Source organism: Parasteatoda tepidariorum, chromosome 2, assembly GCF_982258835.1.
Source record: "Parasteatoda tepidariorum strain Cologne lab strain chromosome 2, Ptep-v5.0, whole genome shotgun sequence".
NCBI classification, from domain to species: Eukaryota; Metazoa; Arthropoda; class Arachnida; order Araneae; family Theridiidae; genus Parasteatoda; species Parasteatoda tepidariorum.
Window position 1 is genome coordinate 101,669,184 of NC_141756.1, and position 26,783 is coordinate 101,695,966.

A 26,783-nucleotide genomic window follows, 5' to 3' on the forward strand; every position below is an offset into this window, starting at 1 on the left:
TGCTACAACTTTCTTATATATGGTTATATTAAGCACCTTTATAGGAACTAATTTTTTTTAAATAAATGTCCAAAATCTAGAGAAAAAAAATGCCCAATAAAATGTTAAGGGAGTAGTGTATCATACAATTATGTGTTGTGATAAACTTTTTGAATCAGAAATAAAAATGGAATCCTGTTAATTCATATGGAATGTTTTGGAGTAAAAAAATAATCCTATTTTATAGAAATGATTTTTAAAAGAAGTATGATTTGACACAATCAGTGCAGGATGAAAATTTCCCAGCAGCCCAATGTCCGTTTCTACTGGTCATTAACAAGATTATTGCTTGAATATATCTGCTAATCAGAATAAATTTTATTTTATTTTTTCCAGAGGAACAAACAACTTCAACTCCAATCAAAATAGTTACTCCAACTATATATGTCAGTAAGTACAATCAGTGTATCTTGCATTTAACAAGTTCTTTAAGTATAAAAATATAATTTTCCATATTTTAAAGAGGAACAGCAACTGAAAAAAAAAATTTAAAATTAAAAGTAAATTTTTATTACATTAATCATTTAAAGAAAGAAAACTTAGCTATTTTTGTGTGAGCTTTTTTTTTAAATTTTTTTTATTTAAAAAAAAAACTGCTTTAGTTAATTAGTCAATTTTAAAATGCAACAAATGTTTCAAAAATGTTAAATGTTTAAGAAAGAAATATAAAGTTACATCTGTTTAATACTAAATTTTTTAATTGAAAGAAAAAAGTGGAAATTTTGTATAAATTTGTAAACAGATAAGGATTATCACCTTGTGTGAGTTAAAATATATTTGAAATAAATTAATATGACAAATAGTTATAAAAATTTTAGTTAAGGACAAATATGGTTGTAGTTAGTGGAAATTCACTGTATCAACATTGCACTAGTAAATGAGAAGTGCTCAGTATTTTTTTGAACCTATAAAATATATTTTTCAGGCAAACAATATTTTAAAAATGGAATCCAATAATTTATTGAACATTAAATATGTGTCTCATTCGGCACCCCTTAATCTGGTGCTCCAGACAATTGCCTATGGCAGCACTGTATTCCTGTATAGAACCCCCTGGTCTCAATGTTGCTCCCCAGGTTGCAAGGTCTCATGCCATATGTTTTTTTTTCTGTTGGACCATGTAAAAAATGAAGTTTATCTACTTTCAATCAGGATTCATCTGGAAAAAAAAATCAATGCAACTGTTCAGCAATAAGTTTTAGATTAATAACTTAAACTTACGTAAATTAAATTTACACCTGAAAGTTAAAACTTTAGAAAGTAAAATTTACTCTTTAATTTTTTTTTAAAAGAAAAAACTTATTTCATAATTTTTTAATTTTGTACACAACTTTAAAACCTGTAAAAAATTAATATAAAATTTTTATTTGTTAACTCAATACATGTTTTTTCAGTAGAACTATATTTTAAGTATGGGATTTGTTAATGATTATGTTATTTTTAACAGTTCTTTAAAAAATTATGAAGCCAGCTCTTACTACACATATATTGAAAAGCTAAATGTTGTTGATTAGTTTTTACTCATATGAAAATTTTCTGGAGAATTAATATTTATTTTTAAACTAGATTGCAATTATAAATTATTTTAATATTTAATTGTACCTTTTGAAAAAAGTTGTTTCGTCAACTTTGGTTGGAAAAAATCTATTTCTTCCAGGGCAGTTTATTCCATGTTTTTTTTCCCTGCAGTTTTATCCATTGAACTATCCTTGCTCCTAATTTAAATGAATGACATTGCAAAAACACATCCTGTGACAATTATTGATTTATGACATATTGACAGGACAGATTATCATTCTTTTAAAAGTTTTTCGCCTTTTATCTCTACTAAATCATATCATCTGCACAAATGATCCATTCTATCTGGCTACACTATGTATCAAGCAAACAATAGAAGAAGATTACAAATACCAAATATTTCGAGGTAGAAAAAAATTAAAACACTAAAGTGCTGGCTGGACGTTACTGCAGGGCAGATTATATCCACCATATTGGAATACTTTTGCCCTCTTTGTAATTGGGCATATCGGATGAATAGAAACTACCCCCATAAATGTGTATTACTTTTTGGCGACTCTAAAAGGGCGATCAACTAGCACATTGAAGTAATTTCAAGGCAGTGACCTTCATAATTATTCTTTCTTGTTGCTTTCATGTTTTTGCATTTGTATGCACTTTGCCATTAAAAATTTAAAAAAAGAAGGAAAAAAAACCTACTAGCCTTAGGTTTCTCTACTGTCTAAACTCTACCCTAAAAAAATATACTACCCCAACTCAGTGTGTTACTTTTTAGTTTTACTTAAAAACTTTTTTATTGTACTAACTTGTGAAAATCATATGCCTGAAATAAATTATCCTCTCTTAATAATAATTCTTTTTTTAGAACCTTGTACAGAATTCTACAATATTGTGGATGGTCCACTTCCACTGCCCGATAGCAGTATAAAAGCTTCTAGTAGCAAAGATACTGATAGTGGACCACAAAATGCACGTTTATCTTCTAAAGTTAGCAGCAAATCAGGTACTTCTTGTTAGAGTTTGTTTGATAAAATAGCCAAAAAATTAGTAATAGTAGTGTATCAAAAATAGTTTGTATCAATAATAAAATAATATTTTTAGTCTTTAGAAGCTTTCTGGGATAGTAAGGAAACTGAACGCTTTACTCGACACTCAAATTTGGTTTATCTTTTAAAAAAAAGTGGGTGGGCATGATATGTGAGAGGCATTATCGTGTTCTTAAATTTTCAATTAGTATATTTTCTTGAAGTTTTAAAACATGTCAGTATTAACTTTCTTTCATAAAGCATTTTATATTGATATACAAAAATAAAAACTAAGTTCGTATACAAAGTATTTATTAAAAATATAGTATGATTTGTTAAGAAAGCAATAGTTGCTTTTTCCACAAATAATTAAGTTAATAATTAAATAATTAAGTTAATAATTAAATAATTAAGTTAATAATTAAATAATTAAGTTAATAATTAAATAATTAAGTTAGTAATTAAATAATTGAGTTAATAATTCAAATAATTAAGTTCAATAAGAAAACGCAAATCTCATGTTAATAAAATAAACTTCATGAATAGAAATTTTCTTTTGTAAGATTGATTGAAAGTTGTACTAAGACATACTTTTAGCGTGAAAAGGCTTTAAATAAAAAATTAAGTTCTATTGACAATAAACAAAATAGAGCCTTTATCAACATATATGTTACCAACTTTTTTTATGCAGTTTATGCACAACTATTGCACTTTTTTTGAAATTTCTCTCCACCTTATTGCTATGGTTAAATTCGATAATTTTTTTCATAAGCTTTATAAGTAAAATTTGCTTTATACCAGTATCAAAGGTTAGATGATTATGATAGTTATGTATTCTAGTTTTATAGAGAAAGGTTTTCATTAATGTTTGAGCAATAATAATTTTAAAGCAAAATGAGACAGGGATATATTTTAGTTCTCAAGAATCAGAAGATTTTTAAAAATGTAATTTCAAATGTGTTGGAATTTAACACACCCCAAGAAAGAAAGTAATTTTGTTAACTAAAATTAATTAATGCAGCAATTTATTTTAAAATAAATTTTAAAACTAAGAAAGGAAAATAATGAAAGTATCAATAATTTAAAACACTGTTATTTAACATTTTAAATCAATGTATATATGTATAAAAAAATCATTTGATTTAAATCAGTAATTTAAAAAAAATCATTTGATTTAAATCTTGATTTAAATTGTGATTTAAATCAACAAACCCTGCTTTATTACGATGCCAACTTGTGCATATTATTTAGGAGCAAATTACAATACTGATATTATTGCTTTTATATTCGTATAATTTCTGTGTGGAGATTAATATAATTATTTAAATTTATTTATTTAAATTAATTTCCTTTTTTTATTTTAGCTGGTGCTTGGATTGCTGGAGATTTAAATGAACAGCAATTTATCGAAATTGATTTGATCAAAATTCAGCCAGTATATGGTGTAGTCACAAAAGGTCGAAATGGATTTGACGAATGGGTCAAAACTTACAAAGTGCTGTATAGTCGGGATGGTGTGGCCTATGCTTACGTGACTGACCCATCTGATACCGACAATAAAGATAAGGTATGTTTATTCACGGGTACTCTCAAATTGCTGCAGCCGTTGTAATAAAACTTCAATAGTGGCTCACTAAATTTGAAAAAAAAATGTTTTAGATTTAAAAATCTGTTTTAATCTGAGGAAGGAGAATATATATATATTTTAGCAATCATCATTCATATTTTTATGAATAGCATTGGTAGTGAATGGTTTTTATGCTCTTGAACTTTATTTTTTTCATGAACTTTATTCATGAACTTCAACTTTAAACTGAAAAATAAAATGTTTTTATGCTTTGAATCACAACTTTACTTTGATTTTAATATTGATTCATCAAGTTTTGAAAAGATATTTATGGATTTAAAAATCTACGTTAGACTAGAAAAAGGAGACAACTAAGTCATTTAATAAAATTTTAGTCATATTTTTTATGAATTTTTGTTCTTATTTGGGCAACTATTTTCTTAGTTTTTGGCAACTATTTTCAGAGTTTTCGGTAACTATTTTCATGCTTTAGACTACTAAGAGCAACTATTTTGTTCATTTTTTCTTGGAAACCCTGTAATTGCTTCTTATCTCCATTTACAACCTTTCAATTTAATCTTTTAAATAAACTTTTTTTATGCTTTGAATTTTAATTTTACCATATTGATTTACCAGATTTTGAAAGCAAATTTATGGCTTTAAATGAACGTTAATCTGAGGTATTAGAACATGTTGAGCGTTAATCTGAGGTATTAGAACGTGTATTTTGACTATCGTTCACATTTTTTATTAATGGTGTGCCACTTTGACAACAGTTACTATGAGTCATTCTTGGTATAAAACGCAAGGAAAGGAAGAAAAGGCGTGAGTTTGGGTTTAAATGAAGAAGTGGACCAGCTTAATAGTAAATGGGCAAATCAATTTATAAACAAGTTACAGTACAAGGCCTATACGTAGCTGCCAACTCTACTGCATTTTCCTGCAGACTACTGGATTTTGTCAGTTTCTCCTGGTGTACTGGTTTAGTAAAAATTCTCCGGGTTTTTATATGGTTTAGAAAATTTCCTAAAAAATCCCTATTGAATTAGAGTTTTTGCACAAATTATTACTTGCTTCAATATTTAAATAAGTATTACGAATACATAATGAAGCGAGCCACATTTACAAAGGTCAATTTAAAACTTTTTTTTTAAATCTAAAATGTTCAGTTTATTCTTATTCAGACCTCTCTTTAAATTAATTTTAAAAATTCTCTTTAAATCAATTTAAAAATATTTCAACTATCTTTGGTGAATGAAGTGCCTCCTATTAAAAATTATGAGTAAACATAATGCATAACATTTCAAGTTCATTTAATGTTAATCATAACTGGAACGTATTGTAGTTTTTCAATTTGCTTGACTATAAAGATCCCTAAAATTCTCTATGTGTAAAATATTTAGTACATTATGCAACAATTATTATTAAATTTTTATTATTTCATAGAATCGACTGGATATTTTTTCTTATTCATGTTGGCAACTAGGCGTATATAACACAATTCTATAAAGCACACTAATTTTATGGGTATAAACAGTGAAATTTGCAGTGAGGACTTTCTATAACTAAGAAGGAACAATACATTATTTGCTAAAAGGTTAAAATTTCAAACAGTAAACAAGCCAAAATTGGTTAATTTGTTTGTTCCTAGTTCTAATGCTGCACAAGATTTTAATTTTCTTTTGTAAATATTAAATAGTAAAGTGCATATTTTGTATTTTTGAGTATTTGTGTCTAAAAGTTATTTTAAAGCATATTACTATTATTCTGTTACAGACTCATATTGCCATATTTATTCAGTAAGTTTAAAGAAAAGTGAAATGATCTATATAACACAAAGTTCCATAAAAGGCAGAGTCCTGGGTTTAAAGGATTGCATTATAAAAATCTTCCACATTTATACTCTTATGATCTGTACATTTTTCAAACTTATATTTGACAAATTTTCATGTTACAAAGATTCAGAATAATAATTATAATTTACAAATCACCTGTTTAATGTTGAAAACTATATGCATACTTATGTGAAAGAGTGTATAAATGAAAAATATTCATTATAGTTAATTCTAATATGCTCTCTAGCAAAAATTAGGTTGCGTAAGTACTAGATTTGAGTCTACATTCTTTTGCCATATACAGTATACAGATGAAAAATGGAACATCTTAATAACTTTTGATCTAATAATAGGTTTGTCTCATATTAGGATTCAGTGTTAATGGTTCAAAGCGCTAACCTTATCTTTTAAAATCAGACACAAAAGCAATACTTGCCTTTCACGCCTTGCCAGTGGACATCTAAAATGTCTCAGGGAATAAAATCCTACCCTCTTTGCCCAAAATGACACTAACATCAGGCTTCAGCTGAACATATTTTAAGCTGCTTAGGACTTCTTTAAGAAGAAATTTATACTTCTCTCCTTGTTTCCGACTTTTTACTCGTCAACAGTTTTATGGATCTGGTCTGACGCCGTCAAACTTTTGATGATAAGTAGCAAAAACAAAATCAGACACAAAAATGTACTTTCTCTGAATAAGCATCCCTAACTTTTGACAAAAAAGTTATTTTTTTAGACTTATTAATTTTAATATTTAACGTAACAATGGTTTAAACAATTATTGGATTGTAAAGTACATAACTGCTTTCATAATTTTAAACTATGTAATGGTATTGATGGAATACAAAATTTGAATAGAATTGGTTGAATGATTCTTGCGAAACACATTTAAAAATGTTATATTTTTTACACATTTCATTTCTCAGAAACTAATTTAAAATGTAGAAATCTGTGTACAAAGATTTTTTTAAATGATTTTATTTTACATTAGAAGTCCCTTTATATTTCTTATAAATCCTAAATATTTAAAATTTATTTTAATTACTTTACATTACTAACTATTGTTTTCACCTTATTGCACATGATATGCAATTTCATAATAATCTAATAATGAAACTGTGTGAAAAGATGCTGCCTGAGATCATATTTATAACTCACTAATGCATGCCATACATGGGCTAATGATGAAGATGTTTTGAAAAAACAGAAAATGCTGCTTTAGATAAAATAAAAAAATATTAGAACAGTACTTCTGATCTTAAACATGTGAGGTCCCTTTTCAGCTAAATTTGTAATGGCACTGTTGTGGAATAGAAGCTTCTCTGTTCATGAGGAAATTAATTAAAAGTCAGGGATTAAACCTTATTTAGACCAATATTACATACGGATCCTAGATGTATTACAGAGCTGTTATTAAAGCTAGTTAAATTTTCAATAGAGAGGAATATGTTGCAAAGGGAAGATCTGATTACATCATTTGAGATCCATTCTGAACAATATAGCAATCCAAGTCAAATAATGAATTTTTAATATAAAAAATAGAATTTTTTAAATTATATTTCGCATAATATTACAAGAGCTGTTTTTCTTTCTGCCTCCAATAAATCGAAGACAGGTGAACATAAAAAAGTGATTTTATTGTCAAATACAATGTACAGTATGGAAAATAAAAAACGGACCACCCCAAATAACTTTTGATCTAATGATTGGATCTTCATTCTAAGATTCAATCTTAATGGCACGAGGGGTTGACCTCAAGTATGCTAATTAATAAGTGCAGACGATATTTTAAGTTACGAAATAAAACACAAAAATGTACTTTCTTTAAATAAGCATGCCTTTTTTTCAACAGATTCGGATTTCTGATCCCCAAAATATAGGTGATAGCCGCAAAAAGTTATTTAAATTCAGAAAATGAACAGTTTTATGTCTGATTTCACTAATTAGTGAATCTAAGGCTAACCTTCTAAAACCATTAAGATTGCCTTTTAGTACATAAAAATCCAAATATTTGATCAAAAGTTGTTAAGTTGTGCCCTATTTTTATTTTGCTCACTGTGCATAAAATATTAGTGTTTAAAATTACAGCTTATAAATGGTGTTTTTTCCAGTATAACATAACATTATTAATGAAATAAACTGTGTACATTCAAAATTCATTCATAAGTTGGTTCATTAGATCTTTATAGGAAACTTTGACAGTGATACTCCTATTCAGCACATATTTCAAAGACCTTTTGAAGCTAGGTTTGTGCGTATCCAGCCTCTTGGTTTCCATCGGGATATAGCCATGAGAGTAGATGTTCTGGTCTGTGCTGAAGGTATATACCTTTATCGATGTTCTCCTATATATTACTTTTAAACAAACTTTTAAATTCTTATGTTGTAAGTCACAATTTCAATCTGCTACTTGCCTAAATTATTCTGATGATTAATTAAATGACATGAAGAAAAAAGAATTTGCTTTCTTCAGGGAAATGCAAAAGCCCTAAGATACCTTCTCAACATTTCCTTCTTATTTCTATGTTCACTCTTTCTTTTACTTTTTTTCTACAGGAATAGTTTTAGTACTGTTTAATTATGCTTATCAAAAGTATGTAGCATCAAGAGTTTTGCTCTGATTCTTTTTGCTGTTAAATTCCAACATTTTATCCAACCCATCCATATTCTTTTTGTTTATTGATATTTATTTATTTTTAAATTTTTTTTTTTATATCAGGCATTTTTAATTTTCATGAATACAGTAAATGTGAGAAACATGTTTTAAGATTTTTTTAAAATTACATCTTATATAACTTATGCTTAATAGTAACATCTTATATGACTTTTGCTTACAAGACTTATGCTTAATATTTGCTTTATTAAGCAAGAAGATCCAGGCGTAGAGAGTGTCTTGAAATACGAAGAAGTGTGGGTCTCTTAGAGGGCAGTTCAGAGATGCTTGCCATAGATATGGTGTAGAAAGTAGTGTCCAGTGAATAGCCTGAAGCACAACCCCTTAGGGAAGTCCCTAGGCACATATGATTTTCTCAGGAAGCACAATTAAATGCAAGAAATTGATGAATATAGATGGTCGGAATGCATAGCTGTCAATTTTTTTTTCTCAAGAGAGCATCAAAAGCCATTACAGTAAAAATAAATATTCGTATTGTCGTTGTTGACGTTTGTCTGTTTTAGGCCGAAAGGGTGCGATTGTTCTTGTTTTCCAGTGGCGCCATCTATGGCCAAGAATTCGACTTCTGCCACACCATTCGTCTCACCCGTTTATAGCGGGCCCCTTTCATAGATCCATTCATTATTGTACGCTTGTATATTTTTTCAAATGAAATTAATTTTTATAAAATTGATTGTGAATCTTATTCATGTTAAGCTAATTATATTCAATGATTTTTGTATGTAAAAAATATATACATATTTGATTTCGCACAATATTTATAAAAAAATTCATTTTCTTCTTATTTTAGGATTGACTCTTCCAACAACAACAGTTGCTGGTATGTTATTTGGTGTTATTTTTGTGTGTTATTTTTCAATATAAAGATTAAAATGAACAAATTTTAAATCTATTGATGCTTTAAAAGTGTTATGATAATTAAATAGTTTTATTAAAACCTGGAACATGTTTTATCATTCAATAGCAAATTAGAGGAATTAGTTGATGAGTATCAAATAAATGTAAATGTTACTCCTATAAAATGTATTTGTAAATAATAATGAACTATAATTATTTACTTGCCAAAAAAACTCTGTTGATTTTGTGTATAATTACAGCTCCAATATGTGTTGACGATATGGGTCTTTACAATGGATCTATTCAAGATTTCCAAATTATAACTTCAAGCAATATTTATCCAAATGCCAGTGGTAAATACATTCGTTTGAATAATCCTCAAACTGATGTGAGTGTTGGTGGGTGGGTAGCTGCCGATGCTGATCAGAATCAATTTGTTCAGGTAAATAGTTTTCACATTTTTAATTTGTAAAATTATATTTTATTGAATTGTTTCTTTTTATAAAATCACTCAATGGCTGGTGCAAATATCAAATCCAAACAATGTTAAAGTCAATTTAATTTTTTAAGGAAAATCTTATCTAAATAAATTATTTTATCAAAATAAATACAGCAATGAAGGAAATAAAAATATGACCACTAAAGCCGACGTCTTCAGGGGGTACCGGCCTTGGAAGCCATAAAACAAAACCTTTCCTATTGAGAGAGAGGCCAAATTAAGTGCCAAAATTAACTCTCTCAGTACCCTGAAAGTTTTGTATAAATTCAGGAAGAAATACATAAAACCAATTCAGAAAAGAAATTCAAACAAAATCTTGAGAAAATAAAAACTCACATCAAACAAACAAACTAAATGCAAAGGAAACACTTAAAACAAAAGAAAACAACGCCCTCTATTAAAATGCACACAATGAAAAAAAAGAAGAGAAGTAAAAGAAAAGATTATGTAATTAATTAATATAATGCTTAACTGGGGCTGCTCAGTTAAGACTGGAATTGCTCCCTGTTAAAAGAAATATAAATCTAGTATACTTCAATCATTTTCTTAATCAAAAAATTAACATTACAAAAGTTAAAAGGAAAATCATTTTTACTCAAATTATTCACGGCCTCCTGAAAACTTTCAACGTTATTGCAAATATTTTTAATCCTAACCAATTATGAAAAAAAAAACAAAATTTTAAAAATTTTTTGAATTGGTTTTATGTATTTCATGTATTTTTTCCTGGACTTATACAAAAACTTCAGGGTACTGAGAGAGTTAATTTTGGCATTTAATTTGGCCTCTCTCTCAATAGAAAAGGTTTTATTTTATGGGTTCCAAGGCCGGTACCCCCTGAAGACGTCGGCTTCGTTGGTCATATTTTTATTTCCTTCGTTTTCTTTATTGCTATATTTATTCTTTCTTTTGAAAATTCTGCTGCTTTTAAGCGTGTTTCTTTCAAAGATAGTTTTGTCAATTTAGAATGAAATATTTTGTATTCTTTTACTATTTATCAAAATAAATTATTTTATCAAAATAAATTATTTTATCAAAATAAATTATTTTATGTTAATATAATATTTTTTGACTTCATAAGTACCATTTAAAATATTCACCTTGTAAAGAGCGTTTAACTCTTAACTGAAACTGTTTTAACCACTCTGTGAACTCTTCAATTCACGGGATGACCTTCAGTTAAGGACCTTTAGCTTTTTCCCCTCCATTTTAATTCTTCTTTCACTTGTTTTGTGTAAATATTTCACTAGTGTTAATTTAGCTTTGAGTTTTAATTAAAAATTGATTTTTCTTTCTTTGTTGTAAACTGTCTTTAATAGAATTATTTCAACTAAAATTGTTTTTTTCTTTCTTTTCTTTTTCAGATCAATTTTGTTGAGCCCCGCAATTTAACTGGAGTGAAAATTCAAGGAAGAGATCAAGTGCCTGAATGGGTTACAGCTTTTACAGTCAGTTACAGTTTGAATGGAAAGATTTGGAATAATGTAATAGACTCCAACAGTGACGTTTTGGTAATTATTGTTTTATTTGTAACTTAGAAACATAATTTAAGCAAATTTGTCTTTCTGGATTCTTTTGCTCATTTAGTGCATCTATTAGAATTTTCAGGGCTTTTTCTGTAGATAATTTTTTTTTAAATTTTGGGTCTCTTTTTAAAATTTTTAGAAGTATTGGCTTGTTTTTACAACTTTAACACATTTAAACTGAGTTATATTATTTAATTGAAAATGCAAGAGGCAATATAGCAGCAAAGTTAAACAAGGTCTTGGAGAAAAAGTATGGCTTTCAAACAGTAGGAAAGATTTCTCAACATTGACAACTTTTGATATGAATGAAGTGTTAATAAATTAATAAAATTTCTTCAAATCCATTTGCAAGTGTTAAAAAGAGCTACTTCAGGTGTAGAAATTTACTTCTTTCAAGCAAAAGAAGCTCTTGAAAAACACATCTTACATTTGAAAATATCAAAGAAAATGCAATTCTGATTTCTAGTAGTTATAAAGTTGATGTTTTGAAATATGTAAAAATCAGCGTACATGCACCAAAACAATTTTCCTCTCTTCATCAGTCTTTTGTTATTTTTGCACTCAACATTAATTTCAAACTTTAATAAACTTTTTTTAAATGTGCATGTTTTTATACAATTATATGCGTTTTTATGGAGTGTAGGATAAGTGTGTATATGATCTCCAGTTGCACTGGAAAAATACATTAAAATTTTTATTATTATAAGTAATATATTTCAGCAGGGTGGTATTTAGTTACTATGTTAAAATTTTTATTCAAATCGCATAACTTCTTTGACAATTTACTGATTATTAATATAGTCCCCATTTTCAGGGATCTGTTTGGAAGAAATTTGTGTCTGTTAATGGACCCTTTGCCAAATACCTTTCCATGAAAACAGACCCTTCACAAAATAATTTATCTTTTTCATCGGACCCTTCACAAATTTGTTTAGCTTTATTATTGTTTTGTTAATCGAATAAAACCTTCCTGGGGAAAGAAAGAAAAAAAGAAAAGCGGTTCGAAACGAACTAAATTTTCCAAGTTTAAACTACAAATTCAGCAGCGCGGCAGCCCATGAGGGCCATGGCCTACTGTGCCCATCTCAGTTTTCTTGGGCTCTGGGGTGCAGGAGCATATGTTCCGGTCAGGTGGTCAGCCGAACGCGGAACCCCCAGTGTTTAGTTCCCAAGCATGCTTGATAATCATTTATCGACCCACTGAAGGGATGAAAGGCTGAGTCAGCCTTGCCCGGCCCGAGGATCGAACCAGGGACCTGTGGCACGACAGCGCGAAGCACTAACGCTCAGCCACCGAACGTCAGTTTTCCAAGTTTCCCTAAGTTTATATTCCAAATGTAGTATTCTAAGAAAATATTTCTACTTTTACAAACATCGTGTGCACATTCTTATTAATATTAAATGATAGTTTTTTTTTTGTAAATAAATAATTGATCAATTTATATTTATTTATAAAATTAATTAATAGACTTATGTAAATAAAAATAAATTTCTGGCAATTTTTTAAATAAAATATTATAAATTTAAGAATTGTTTAAGTTTACTCAATGCGTGACACAGTAAAAGTGATATATAACTTAGTTGTGTTATTTGAAATATGTCAATTAAAATTATTAAAAATGTGAGTGATTTTGTTTCCATTATTCGTCCGAAGTGAATATTCTGCGTTGAGCAGTATACGCTAAATACCAAATAATTGTATGTTACCTCTCTAATTTAATAGCAGCAATTGTTGAGCAGGTATCTATTTACAATTTAAAAACTTCTTGAAAAGGTTTTTAGCAATTTTTGCAGTAACCGGACCCTATTAGCACAAATTCACAAAAGCAGGACCCTGGTAGAAAGAATGTGACTTAACGCTTATTTTATATTCACAAATTATGAGTAGTTTCTCTGCAATTTTACAAAAACAGGATCTTTCACAAAATATCTAGACAGACCCCTGATTTTACAAGTTTGATACACCTGTGAGTGTACATGCTATCATGTTTTTTTTTTTTTAGTTGTCAGTCTTCAACGCTGCAAAAATCGAATTTTGAAGCTTTATTTTTGTTTAGAAGAATTTTTCAGGTTACCACAATCAAGGAAAAGAAATAATTACCTGGCCAGTTGTTTAGTGTAACGTTTTTAAATGAATGGGTTATTGAACGATAAAGTTTGCTAGATAAGATTTCACTCGCAAATTTTACAATTTTAGCTCCCATACTAATTTTAAACATCCTTCTCTATGCTTGGCCCATTCCACCACCCTCTTGATTTTGACTCAAGGGGGAAATCCCCGCTCACAGACAAAAAGACAATAGAATAGAATAAAGCAAATGAAAGAACACCTTCAAAGAAGTCTCTCTCTCTCATTTTAAAAAAGAAGGCAGAACTTATAAAAAGTTTCTGTGAACTTTGTAGAGAAAAAATGAGTTTAACCTGTTAAGAAAAACTTATAAAGTGGAGTTTTCTTAAAAAGGGTAACATAAACTACGGGAAAAATTAACATTATCATTATAGACAATTTTCACAAACCAGCAGAAAATTATGTAAGAAACGTGCGTAACGTATGAAACGAACAACGCAAAACCGGGGTTTTACTATGTATATAAAATAAATACACACATTTCAGTTGTAAAACTATGGTTAAAAAAACCATTGGGGAGCAACAACCCTGATTGTTTGCTTTTTCCTAGATATTTCCAGGAAATTATGATAGCAATACCATAGTTGAAAATTATTTTCCTAAACCTGTCAGAGCCCGGTATCTGAAGATACATCCACTAGCATGGCAAAATTGGATCGCAATGAGATTGGAAATAATAGGCTGTTATGGTAAGTTTTAAAGGTTTTTTAAAAATTTTAAACTGTAAGATTTAAAATTTCTACATTAAAAAACTTTTTTTTTCTAAGAATGTATTAAAACAATTATTAAATCATTTTCATTTCATCTGCAAACTTTTTTTCAGAGGCGAGGTCTCCGATAAAATATTTTTTGCTTCAATATTGACGACATGTTTAGTTTTAACTTATTCAAATATAGATGGTTTTCAATTCAATCAAATTCAAAATTAATTTCAATTCAATTTTATTATTTTTTTTATTCTATGTAAAATATTTATATCTTATATTCTATATAAAATATTTATCTTAGATTCTATATAAAATATGTATATCTTATTTCAGAGTGGGTCTCCTATAAAATATTTTTTGCTTCAATATTGACGACATGTTTAGTTTTAACTTATTCAAATATAGATGGTTTTCAATTCAATCAAATTCAAAATTAATTTCAATTCAATTTTATTATTTTTTTTATTCTATGTAAAATATTTATATCTTATATTCTATATAAAATATTTATCTTAGATTCTATATAAAATATGTATATCTTATTTCAGAGTGGGTCTCCTATAAAATATTTTTTGCTTCAATATTGACGACATGTTTAGTTTTAACTTATTCAAATATAGATGGTTTTCAATTCAATCAAATTCAAAATTAATTTCAATTCAATTTTATTATTTTTTTTATTCTATGTAAAATATTTATATCTTATATTCTATATAAAATATTTATCTTAGATTCTATATAAAATATGTATATCTTATTTCAGAGTGGGTCTCCTATAAAATATTTTTTGCATCAATATTGACGACATGTTTAGTTTTAACTTATTCAAATATAGATGGTTTTCAATTCAATCAAATTCAAAATTAATTTCAATTCAATTTTATTATTTTTTTAATTCTATGTAAAATATTTATATCTTATATTCTATATAAAATATTTATCTTAGATTCTAAATAAAATATATATATCTTATTTCAGAGTGGGTCTCCTATAAATTATTTTGGACTTCAGTTACAATAATGTGTTTAGTTTTAACCGATTCAAGTACAGATAATTTTAAATTAAATAGAAAAATTTATCTTATTTTTTATTCTATATAAAATATTTATATCTTAAATATTTAAATTATTTACATAAATCTTTGGCCTACATTAGTTCAAAACATGCTTCGATGATAAAAAATATTTGTTTTAAAGAATTTAAATGTGGTAAGATTTAAATCTGTTAACATGTTGAGTTAGACCCGGTACACTTTTGAATTTAATGTTATAATTCTAGTGGTTTTTTAAAAAATTATTGAAGCTAGCTTTATAAAAAAGCGTAAAATCTCTTTAGTTATTTACAATTGATTTTAAGTTGAAAGACAGTCTAGCAATTCAAGGGCCACATTTTGTCCTTGGGCTGCAAGTTATACATTCCTACTGTATTATGTCTCCATTGTTTTTAACATTGTTGTTTTTAAATGAAATATTTTATTTTTCAAATGAGATACACTCTAATTCACTCTATATGAAAACTGTAACTAATTTTTTCATTCTTTCGCTTTAAGAACATTTGACTGACTTTGTGAAAGAAGAAGTTACACATGCGCCAACATTCTACTTTGGCAAGTATTTTTCTTTTCTGTTTATTTGTACAATTCAAATATTGTTTTATTCTTATTATTATTAATTATGGAATTTAAAGTTTACACCAGTTCAATTCTAATTAAGATTATAAATTCTATATTCCAGTCATACACTAAATCATCCTCTTTTTTTTCTCATTTAGTTTAAGATACAGTTTTATAACAAAGCTTACGGTCTTCTTTAATTTCACTTGTAACCTCTAGTTACCTTAAAAAGTAATAAAGTGTCAAGATTTTAATAAAAGCTTCTTATAAAGAGTTTCTTTAAATTTTAATGGAGATAAACAAATATTAGTATAGTGTTTATTTTTACACTTTACTGCATTAATTGTCTTGGTGTTAATCTAAATTTTTGAATCCTTCTATATAAAAAATAAATCTCAATAACAAATCAATCAATCAATTACAAGTCTAAAAGAAATGTTTCTTTAATAGTTTTTCTTTCCAAAAAATTGTTTACAACAGTACGGAAATTTTTTTTTTTTAAATTTCTGTGTTGAAAAATCTATTAAAAGTTGCTTTTATTTGAAGCTTCACCAAGCTTGTTAAAAGGAAAATTTGCCCACCTTATTTGAATTAACGATAAAGTTGCCACTCCATAGGGAGAGTTGGGAGCACCTGGAATATACAGGGTAGTTAAAAATAACCTAAAAATGTGGGGAATTTGGATTTTTTTCATTAGAAACTGGGAAAATATAGGGAATTTTGTTTCTCATTTTCGTTTGAAACCTAAAAAATACAAGGAATTTAAAAATTACCAAAATTAACAGGGAAAATACGCCGAATTTGTTTTCTATTTTCGTCTTTTAAAAAAGAGTTACCACTCAAAGCGTAATCTATGGGATATTTAAGGATGATGTTTCAGCTGTACTAAACTATTTTATTTACTATAGCATTATTTAAGTATGTTCAGCTGTTCCTTTTCTTTCTCTAAGTTTTTCCAGCAATTAAAACTAATAATAGTTAGCCCAATATAGCTCACACAAGAGCACAGCATTTGTTGTGTTTCCTCTTAATATATTGTGTAAAATAAATATGTACAGAGAAAACGCAGAGAATTTTTTTCCTTCCAGATTTAGGTGGCAATCTTGTTATTCAAAATCCTCCATCCCTTTTAAATTTATGTACTTTACTGTAAAATAAATGACTGTGCCTTTTAGTTACTTGACTGTGTCCAGTTTTTAAGTCTGCTGTGACAATGCTGGAAAAAAAGATAACGAGTTTTGTTAGTTACATTGTTCTGGAAAACTTTTACAATTTATGCGGAAAATTAATGCTTGGTAATGCAGTCGAGGTTCGACATAACGACCCTGTGGTCCAAATGAAAATGTATGTTATAGTGTGAGTTTGCTCTATCATGAACACACAAAACTGTAGCAAATATTTACTCATAAATATTGAGATTTTGTGATAAAATCACCATCTTTAAGCTATATATAAAGGATAGAATTTGTCATGATACTCCTTTTTTTCATTCATAGAAAATTCAAAATGTTTCACAGTTATTGAACGGCAACATAAAAAAATGGTGATTTGAATAATTTCCTCAAGACTTTTGCTTGAAAATGTTTAACTTCTGTTCTTAGGGTGATGTTCTTGTAATTTAAAAAAAAAGAAGTAATTAGGAATTCAACCGCTCTATTGGAATGAGCGGTTCAAGTCAGGCGTCATAATGAGGGTTGAAATCGCAAATGTTACTTCGCTTATCAGTTGTTATAAGGGATTTAACGATGTGCTGAAATTTTAGATCCATTCTTCTATTTCAGAGGGATGTGCTGAGCCGATGGGATTTGAAAATCACCAACTTCCAGATACTCTGATCAGTGTATCTTCATCTATGTATCCTACAAGTGGAAGCTCTAGAATCAGGTCTTCATATTTATTACAGTTGATGCTCATTTTAAACAAAATTTATAGTCCAACTGAAAGCGGGCGTCGTGGTTGCGCAAAATACTGTATTTATATATTAGCTCGTAGCTAGAAAAAATAATTAGTTTATTTTAACAAAGCAATGGTTTTGATAACTAATTGGTAATTATGCAGTGTTTGTTGTCTATATTGACTGATTTTGCTCAAATTTTGTATTTTCTCTTGTAAAATGATGTTCTTTAAAATGTATACCTAAAAAATTGTATACCTTACAATTCACGAATTTTTTAGGCTATTATTAAATTAAATTAAAAAAAGTAATAAATATTTATTGAAAGTAATTTTTTGAATGACATTGGCTCTGGATAAACGAATTTTATAATGTGAAAATTTTTAAATTCACTTAAAAAGTTCTTGATGTAATGAATTCGTCACCGAAAAAAAAATTTAGAATTCGTAAAAAAAAAGTATGTTAATTCAGAGAAAGTGCGTTTTTGTGTCTGACATCGTAATTTAAAATATTGTATGCATTAATTGATTAGCATATCATCCTCTCAAGTCATTAAGATCAAGTCCCAGAAAGTGAAAATCTGATCATTACATCAAAAATTATTCAGCATCTTTCAGGGTTTTTTTTTCTTCACTACTTGTCAAGATAATTGAAAAAATCATATGTGTTCACTGTAAACTGTACCAGACAAAGGACATGACATTAAGAAACTATGACCACATAGGATTTATAATGAAAATTTAGGGGGTAATGTCATTTTTCCTTCATTAAAGTGTTTTATATTTTCTATGTGGTAACATCAAAGGAAATAATGGTATAAATAATTTATTTGTAACTTTTTCTAAATCATATGAATAAATTTAGGACGCCATTTTGGAATGATCAGTTCAGTGTCAGTATTCTATTAGATTACATTATGCCCATGAAATATGATTACGTGCATTGGTAGTTATAATAGAAGGGTCGCTGTAAAGAGGTGGGGTTGTGCTGTGTTAAACAAATAAATTTCTTGTTATTAAAAGAATGATCTCACTCTAAACCATTTTATTTTTAAAGATTGAACACCCACGCAGATGCTGATGGAACGGGTGGTTGGATTCCAGCTGTGTCTGATTATATGCCAGTCGTTGTCATAGATTTCTATGGCGTTAGAAATCTTACTGGAATAACAACACAAGGTATGCACTTCTGTCTGGGTATTTTCACTTTAAAATTAAAATCCTGGATAAATTAAATTGAAAAGGTTTTATCAATAAATGCATTAACTTATCTTTTAAAATAATGCACAACAAAGCTTTTGAATTTTTAAAGTAAGGTTCATAATGGACCCCACGGGTTTTCATTAAATATTCAAGACAATAGTTTTTTTATACTATGTCATGATAGAGAAGTTTTACTAAATCGTATAATCTAAATTTTTTATTATTTCGGGAAATATCGTTACGATCTAAAAATATTGCAAAGTGTTTTAATATTACAAATCATTTGTTTTTACCTGAAAACCCCTCTTCACAATTGATTTGAATTTACCTTTCTATTCTATTTTGTTATTTTCTTTTAATTGCTGTGCTTAACAATATTTCCCGATATTAGAAAGCAAAGCTCAACTGTTTTTTTTGTTTTTGAAAAATAGGAATAAAAAAGTGTAGTAGAGTCCGTAATGCCTATGTGTGCGTTTATTTAGCATCAGTTAAGATATCAATCTAAATTTAGTTAGTGGAGTTTTGTTTAATTAAAAAGTAAAGCTAAATTAAACTACAGTCGGACCTCTATTTAACAAAGTTGCTAAATCCGGATAATAAGTTTATTATATGTAAATTCTTAAACCCTTGACATAATTAAAATATCAATTGATACACCTTGATCTTGTAAACTAGTATCTACTATTTATTTTATAAATCTTAACCATAAAAGAAATCTCATAGAAAGTAAGAATAGAGCAAAACATTATCCAGTGTTACACTATCATGCTACATACATTTTCAACTAAAAAAAATTAAATTTATTTATAAAATCAATGCTACATTTATTTTACATGCATTAAGTTTAATTGCTATAGTTATTGTTAATTTCGTCTGAGTTATTCTTTTTTTTTTTTTTTTTTGCTGCTTACTCTAAAAGTTAAGTGGCTTTGAAAATCAATTTCCCCTTTGAAATGCATTAACAAGTTTGAAATGTTCTAAAATATTTTGGGAAATAGGAAAACTGGATCTCAAAAAAAAGTTTGTTAAATAGAAAATTCACTTCGCTGTTTGGAAGTTATTTTACGAAGTAAAATGGAAGTTCGTTCAATAGAAGTCTGACTGTATTTTGGTTCAGGTATTGATTTATTACTGAATTTTTCTCCCCATATGGTAGAAAAATATTGTCTGTGATATTTTAATGAAAACCACTATGGACCTTCTTCTGCCGATTGTGTTCATAGAAAAGCTTCACCTGTGAAAGTTTTTAAAAAAATGATAATTTTATGTTCTGATAATTGAATAAAAGCTTGTTCGTGGAAAATGGTGTTCTGATTTTAATTAATCTGGAATTTTAGGTAAAATTTTAAAAATTAAGTAGAAAAGCATTGTTATGGTTAACTTATTGTACCATGTATTTAACACTATTTTTACCAAGCGTTTGCAAAAGTTACTTTTATACTATAAAAGTATACTATTTTTTTTAATAACTGTTTTTTTTTTTAATTTTTCTTGCAATAGTTTATCCAGTGATCTTATTTTCCTCCAGATCATCCAGGATTTAAAAATGTGGATTAGCTATTTCTACCACATGGTGCTTTTTGACACCTTAAAGAATTTCAAAATGCAGTATTGTTTTAATTGAATTTTATCTTATTTTGATATTACTCCAAATAGTGTAATTCACATTCATTCATATTTCTAAAAGGACTTGAAGAGGAAGAGAAATGGGTTATGAGCTACTATGTCAAGTATAGCATTGACAGTATTACTTGGGAAGATGCTGAAGAGAAATTGAATAAAGAACTGGTAAGAATTGTATTTTTATAAAGGACATTACTTTGAATTTTTTTTTTCAAAATGCATAATTTAGTTTGTATGATAGTCATAAACCCAGAAACAGGTCAGGTATTTAATGCCTGTTATGGTAACAAAATAAAATATGTTCTCTTAAATGTGGATGCTTTTCTTTCTACAATATATTTCGTATATATTGTTTGATTGATTTACTATTTAAATGCAGTTATGCTGATTTGTTTAAAGTTATTGAATAGCTCATTGATTATTTGATAGGTATTCCAAGGAAACTCCAACAACTATGGAAAAGTCACTCGACTGTTCAAACACATGATTGAAGCTCGATATCTGAAAATCATTATAGTGGACTACCACACTGGCCCGGGTCTTCGCATGGAAGTGCTCGGTTGCTTCGTCCCGTACCGTAAGTAATTCTTTTGAAACTGTTAGTTAACAAAGAGATTTTTTATTAAATTTCCTCTTGTAAACTAAAATTGGTGACTCATAAATTCCAAGCGTTTTTTGACTATTTTATTGAGAAGTCACTGATTTTAGCCACCTCCTTTAACATTTTATGTTAAATCTTAGAAAAACTAAAGCTCTATACACAAGTTTATCTTGAACAAGCTACCTGTGAGTGACCGTTTCACAGCTTCTCATTGTCCTTCTCCTGCACAAAATCCCCAGCATTAGTATTTAAATTGTAAATTGGAGGCATGAAGAAAAAAAATTTCAGATTCTCCCATGGTGGCCCACCGAGCCAACTTCGCTGCTTTGCAATCAAACAAAGGCCTGAGTCAAATATGCTGTGCCAAACTCATAATGGTAAATCGTGGTATTATGTTATTTAGCATAATAGTTGTGATGTTGCTCACATCACATTTTAGCCACCCATTTCTGTTTCACCAACTTTACTGAGTTTTGTTAGTTTTCGTTTTTTTTTTTTAACCCACTGTTGCATTGTCACCTTTTTATTTTTAATGATTTGCTTTGTACTATTTACCTTGATAATTACAAATATCTCAACAAAACTTTTTTAGTTTTTCTTATCCCGTAAAGAACAACACAAGGGCCAAATTTGAGACTTCCATCTCGGTAAAAAACATTAAAGCATTATTGTCAATTTTCGGCTTATTACCTCAATAATTTTATAATTGAAATTAACTTTTTTAGTTTTTTTTTATCTGGTGAGAAGCACATGGTTCAATTTTGCGATTTCTATGTGTGTTGATTAGCATTACTGAGCTAATTAAACCCCAATAACTACAAAGTAATGAAATTTTTTTCTACTTACTCAAAAAGGAACTATGATCCAAGTTTAAACCTTCATGGGAGATGGGAGAATTAGTGAGCGGGGTATTTCATATATAGATATACCGCAGGGGTCGTATTCTCACTAAAATTCTTAAAAATTTAAACAATCCCTAAAAATCTCCTGAAAGTTTTCTAATGTTCTTAAACTGAGTTGTGATGGTACAGTGGATAGAGCATTCGCCTTCCCCTGAGGTTCCTGACGCTATGTAATAAACTGGTGTATAACCTGTTTTTAGGCCAACAAAGTCCTATAATCTCCATAAAAAAATTTTTGAAAGTGTTTCGAAAATTATCTTAAAATTTTAAAAAATTGTGCTGCTACCCCTTTATATATACAAATTTCAGTTATTGCATGCTTTGTGACAAATTATGAAAAGAAAACTCTTCTTTGTTCCCTGTTTTGATGACATTTGGCATCATTATATCTATCAGTTTATAATAATTCGTTTCAAACATTCTCCAAAACTCTCTTTGTTTCATCACCGTAAAATCAATTCATATCAATTGAATTCCTACTCATAAATTTTCCTTTAAGTGAAAAATGAGAAGAGAAATGAAATAAAAATGTTAGATAAAACTTTTTCAATCTTGTTCTCTGTGCATGATTTTTCAATGATAGCAAATAAGGTTCCTGAAACAACTTATAAAGGGTCTTTTATTTAATGATAACTATTATTTTGTCAAATTCAAACTTAAGCATTAAAACGTATTTGTTAGCAATGTTTAAGATTTATGTCGATGGATTTATTACCAAGTCATAAAAAAATTTGATTTTTTTTTCAGTTGAAGCAACACTTCCACCAGCTATCGTGCCAACTGAAACAGGTAAGTGGCATTTCTTCTAGCAGCATGATGAATGTTTTCTATAGTTTGGCTATCTATGGAACTCTTTCTGTCACCCCAGTCCAGGGATGTGTGCTGCTATGGAAACAAAAAGGAACACATTGTATAGAGGGGAACTTTTGATACTTTTCTTGTCACGGGTCAGGGAATTTTATTTTGACTCTAAAAATCAGGGAGAGTTGTATTTTTTTTAAAGCCTAGTAAATTCCTACATCATACCTTGAAAATAATCAATCTCAGAAATGTTAATAGCAGTAATCAGTTTGCTTAGAAAATCTAATATTTTACATAGCAATTGAAAAATCAAAATTTTCTGATGAAAAATTGCATGATATAAGTAAAATATGGTCTGGATTTTCACTAAAATTTTTCTGATATACCTGGAAAAGTCAGGGAATTCTTTTTTTTAAAATTGAGTGGGACCCCTGTCTTGGTGTCAAATCTTGCTCTAAATGTTTACCCCATACCCCTACTTTTAATAGTTAAGCCTCTTGAGCATAGTCATTGACAGTGCTACTAATGAATGGCAATGGAAGTTCTTTACATATACAGACTATACTAGTACTCTTTTGTACTAAAATAATTTTTTTTTTACAACTAAGCTGGATTTTAGAATGTTGAAAATTTGCTTGACTCCAATTTCCGTTAATTAAAAGTTGGGTAGTCTTATAAGTTGAAAGAAGAAAATTTTTTTTAACTTGTGACAATCATATCGACAAATATTTATAATGATATGAACAATGTTTAATGAAACTATGGAAGAAGAATACTGGAAATTATAATCTTGCAAAGAAATCCCCAAGAAAAAAAAAAGAATGCATGAGAAGATAATCAAAAACAGCAAAGCTGGCGGTGAGAAAAGAGGGCGGAAGAATAAATGTTTAAAACTGAGCAAATGGTAAAAATAATTTTTCCAAGTAATAGATAACATTTGAAAATTATTTTCTTTTATGCAGTATTGCCTTGATTATAAAAAATTGCTAGACTTTCAAAGTTCAGTGTTACAATTACCATTAAAAATGATTATTACATCTTGAAATTTGGTTGTGTGTTATAAACTCCAAGACAGTTCAACAGGGAAGGATTTGTACACTTTTTTATTTGGAAGACTGTTTTTGAACAATTTTTTTTTCACTCTAATTGTTTGTTCAGTCTATCATAACTCACAGTCTTTTCAAGAAATGCAGTATATATTCCTTAAAGTCTTCAACCTTTTGTACTGATGGCCAAATAGATAAATTCTGGAAATACTGTGGGCCATGTATCTGGTAGATAATTTTGTAAAGAAATTCATTAATAGGTGAAGACAAAAGTTAATTGTGGTTTATGTTAATTATTATGTTAATTACTAAAAAAAGTTAATAACTAATTCTTATGATTTCTTCCATGTTGGTACTTAGTTTTGTAAAAAAGAACTGATTGAAAATTAGAGTAGTACCAATTAATTTTATATTTTTTTTTGTTGATTGAAATAATAACAAAACATAATTATACTGATATATTAAACGTAATTAAACTAATATGCTGTGTGAAGAAAAATTGCTAATATTGCAACAGACATGAATGCAATTCCTGCCTTAATGTAAAGTTTGTTGCATAACTAAAGCATCAGTGTCACATTAAATATTTTAGTCTCAAATTCTAAATATTTTACAAATGCTGCTCTGCCCAAACATGTTCTTGTTTCTAATGTTGTGTTTTTTGACAGTATTTCTTCGTGTCAATCTTAATAAAACTGGCTAATTTGTTAATCATTTTAAAAACTGCATCTGGGAATTTTATCTTATTATTTGAAGTAATGGTCATTCTATGGTCTTTTTTTTATTACTTTCTTACCAAACATATTTCTTAATTAAATGAAATAAATCAGTTAGACACCTGTCTGAGACTTCTACTTTAATAAATGCTATTGATATTCCTGTAATTCATATTGTATGAAGCATAAGCACTTTTATCCAGCTTTCTGTCGAATTTTTGACTTCTTTGTTTATAATATAGCACCTTTATTTCAATGATTTGATCTTCAAATGAAAAAACACGAATTGACCTTACTTCTTGCAGAATTCTGTATTGAATATGGACCATGGGTTAGTTTTTCGGACCCTGCCTCTGATCCTTATGGTGATGAGGAACCTATTTCACAAGTGATTGCAGCGTCTGCTAGCAAGTGCAGCCATGCTATCGAAATCCAGTGCAGAACCTTAGCCACACAAAAGGACTACTCAGAGACTGGTCAGTTGGTAACCTGTGACATGGACAAAGGATTGGTTTGTCGCCACCAAGATCAATCATCCTACAAATGTTACAATTATGAAGTTAGAATCAAATGCTGGACTTGCAGTAAGTTAGCATTGAATGCAATTTATTTTGGAAAGATCTCATTTATGAACAATGACAAAGCATAAGGGAAAAAAAGCCTGGTCTCTTAGACATAAAAAATGTTTTCTTATTGTTTTTTATTTTAATACTTTCATATTATAGGGTAGGTCGAAAAAAGTTAAATATTTTAATGGCAGCGTTATGAAGTACATTTAGAAATTTTCCGTATCTTATAACTATGAATTGATATCTTTTAACACCTTAAAGTGTCAATAAACTTCAGGCAGCCATTACATCAAACCAAGCTTGTGTTGTTTTGGCTCAGTGTGGTGGTGTGGAATCTTGCTGAAATATCCACTCCTTTTTAGGATACAATCTGTCAGAATATGGCAATAAACTGTGTAGCCAATACTTCCTTCTTGTAATTTTCAGCATTGCTTTTTACTCAGTTATCAAATAATTAAAGAGGAAAATTTCCGTTATTTGACACTGCAGCCTAAACCATTACCGAATTCTTAATTTTAAAGCGTTGTACAGTTTAAACACTTTCAGATATATCATCAAAGGTTGCTGAATATACAAAATTATATTTAGCATAATAACTTTGTTCTGCGCAAAATATTTTCTTATCAGAAAACATTATTCTGTCAACATTTTTGCTATTGTGCTCGTTCAGATATTTTTTACATCTTTGTGACCTTTTTAATTTTGGTGTAGTTATCAAACCTTGAACCTTTCTTTTGCGATAAGAGCGAAAACCCAGGTCTTCATTTAATACCACTTGCATAGTTCTCCGACTCATGTTCCCATCTTCAGCTGTTTTATTGGCAGAATGTTATGGTATGTTCGTATTTTTTCGTGAATTCTTTTAATGCAATCTTTTGCATGAACTGAGCGCGGAAGACCAGACTTGGGTCGATCTTTACAGATATTAGTATCCAATAATCAATGTATAGGTCTATTTATCAATGTTCTATTAAAGCCAAGATATTTTTATTGCTTAAAGATTCTGCTTGCAGAAAATCTGTGATCGAAAAGCTGTTTAACCATCAACTTTTTCTATTCGATCTTTTAATGTATTCTAAATATTTTGCATTAAGCAAAAATCTTTTGTACTTATAGAAAATACCCCTCGCAAGAAAACTGAAAGAACAATTGTTTTACTAATAGATTAAAATTAATTCCTATTTTATTGAGCATTACAATATTTATTACCCACTCTGTACTTCTTCAAAGATAATTTTGACTCTTTGGCTTTCTAAGCAAACATAAATTAATATTATCTTTTAAACATTTTTTCTTGTATTTTACAGCTTAGTTATCTTAATATGAAATCGCATTATTGATGGATGTCATAGAATATTGTTATCAGGATGTCACAAATACCTTCGACGTTCACAACGTCGATCAATATTATTCTGTATATAACAATATCCCTATGCTACTTGAGAACAGTATTTTTCCAATT

At 28.5% G+C, this 26,783-nt stretch overlaps 1 protein-coding gene across 8 annotated transcripts in view; it reads left to right on the plus strand.

Moving 5' to 3' along the window:
- LOC107453264 (hemocytin) overlaps window positions 1-26,783 on the plus strand; it is a 142,808-nt gene that overhangs the window by 84,995 nt on the left and 31,030 nt on the right. For all 8 annotated transcript variants that reach the window (XM_087157895.1, XM_087157896.1, XM_087157897.1 and 5 more), the window contains 15 exons: window positions 376-429; window positions 2,423-2,560; window positions 3,947-4,149; window positions 8,164-8,305; window positions 9,449-9,478; window positions 9,756-9,937; window positions 11,359-11,505; window positions 14,199-14,337; window positions 15,905-15,961; window positions 17,749-17,851; window positions 18,918-19,039; window positions 20,751-20,851; window positions 21,116-21,263; window positions 22,937-22,978; window positions 25,058-25,336. In XM_087157895.1, coding sequence (XP_087014021.1) covers window positions 376-429; window positions 2,423-2,560; window positions 3,947-4,149; window positions 8,164-8,305; window positions 9,449-9,478; window positions 9,756-9,937; window positions 11,359-11,505; window positions 14,199-14,337; window positions 15,905-15,961; window positions 17,749-17,851; window positions 18,918-19,039; window positions 20,751-20,851; window positions 21,116-21,263; window positions 22,937-22,978; window positions 25,058-25,336 — 1,887 coding nt within the window. The remainder of the gene's footprint in view (window positions 1-375; window positions 430-2,422; window positions 2,561-3,946; window positions 4,150-8,163; window positions 8,306-9,448; window positions 9,479-9,755; window positions 9,938-11,358; window positions 11,506-14,198; window positions 14,338-15,904; window positions 15,962-17,748; window positions 17,852-18,917; window positions 19,040-20,750; window positions 20,852-21,115; window positions 21,264-22,936; window positions 22,979-25,057; window positions 25,337-26,783) is intronic.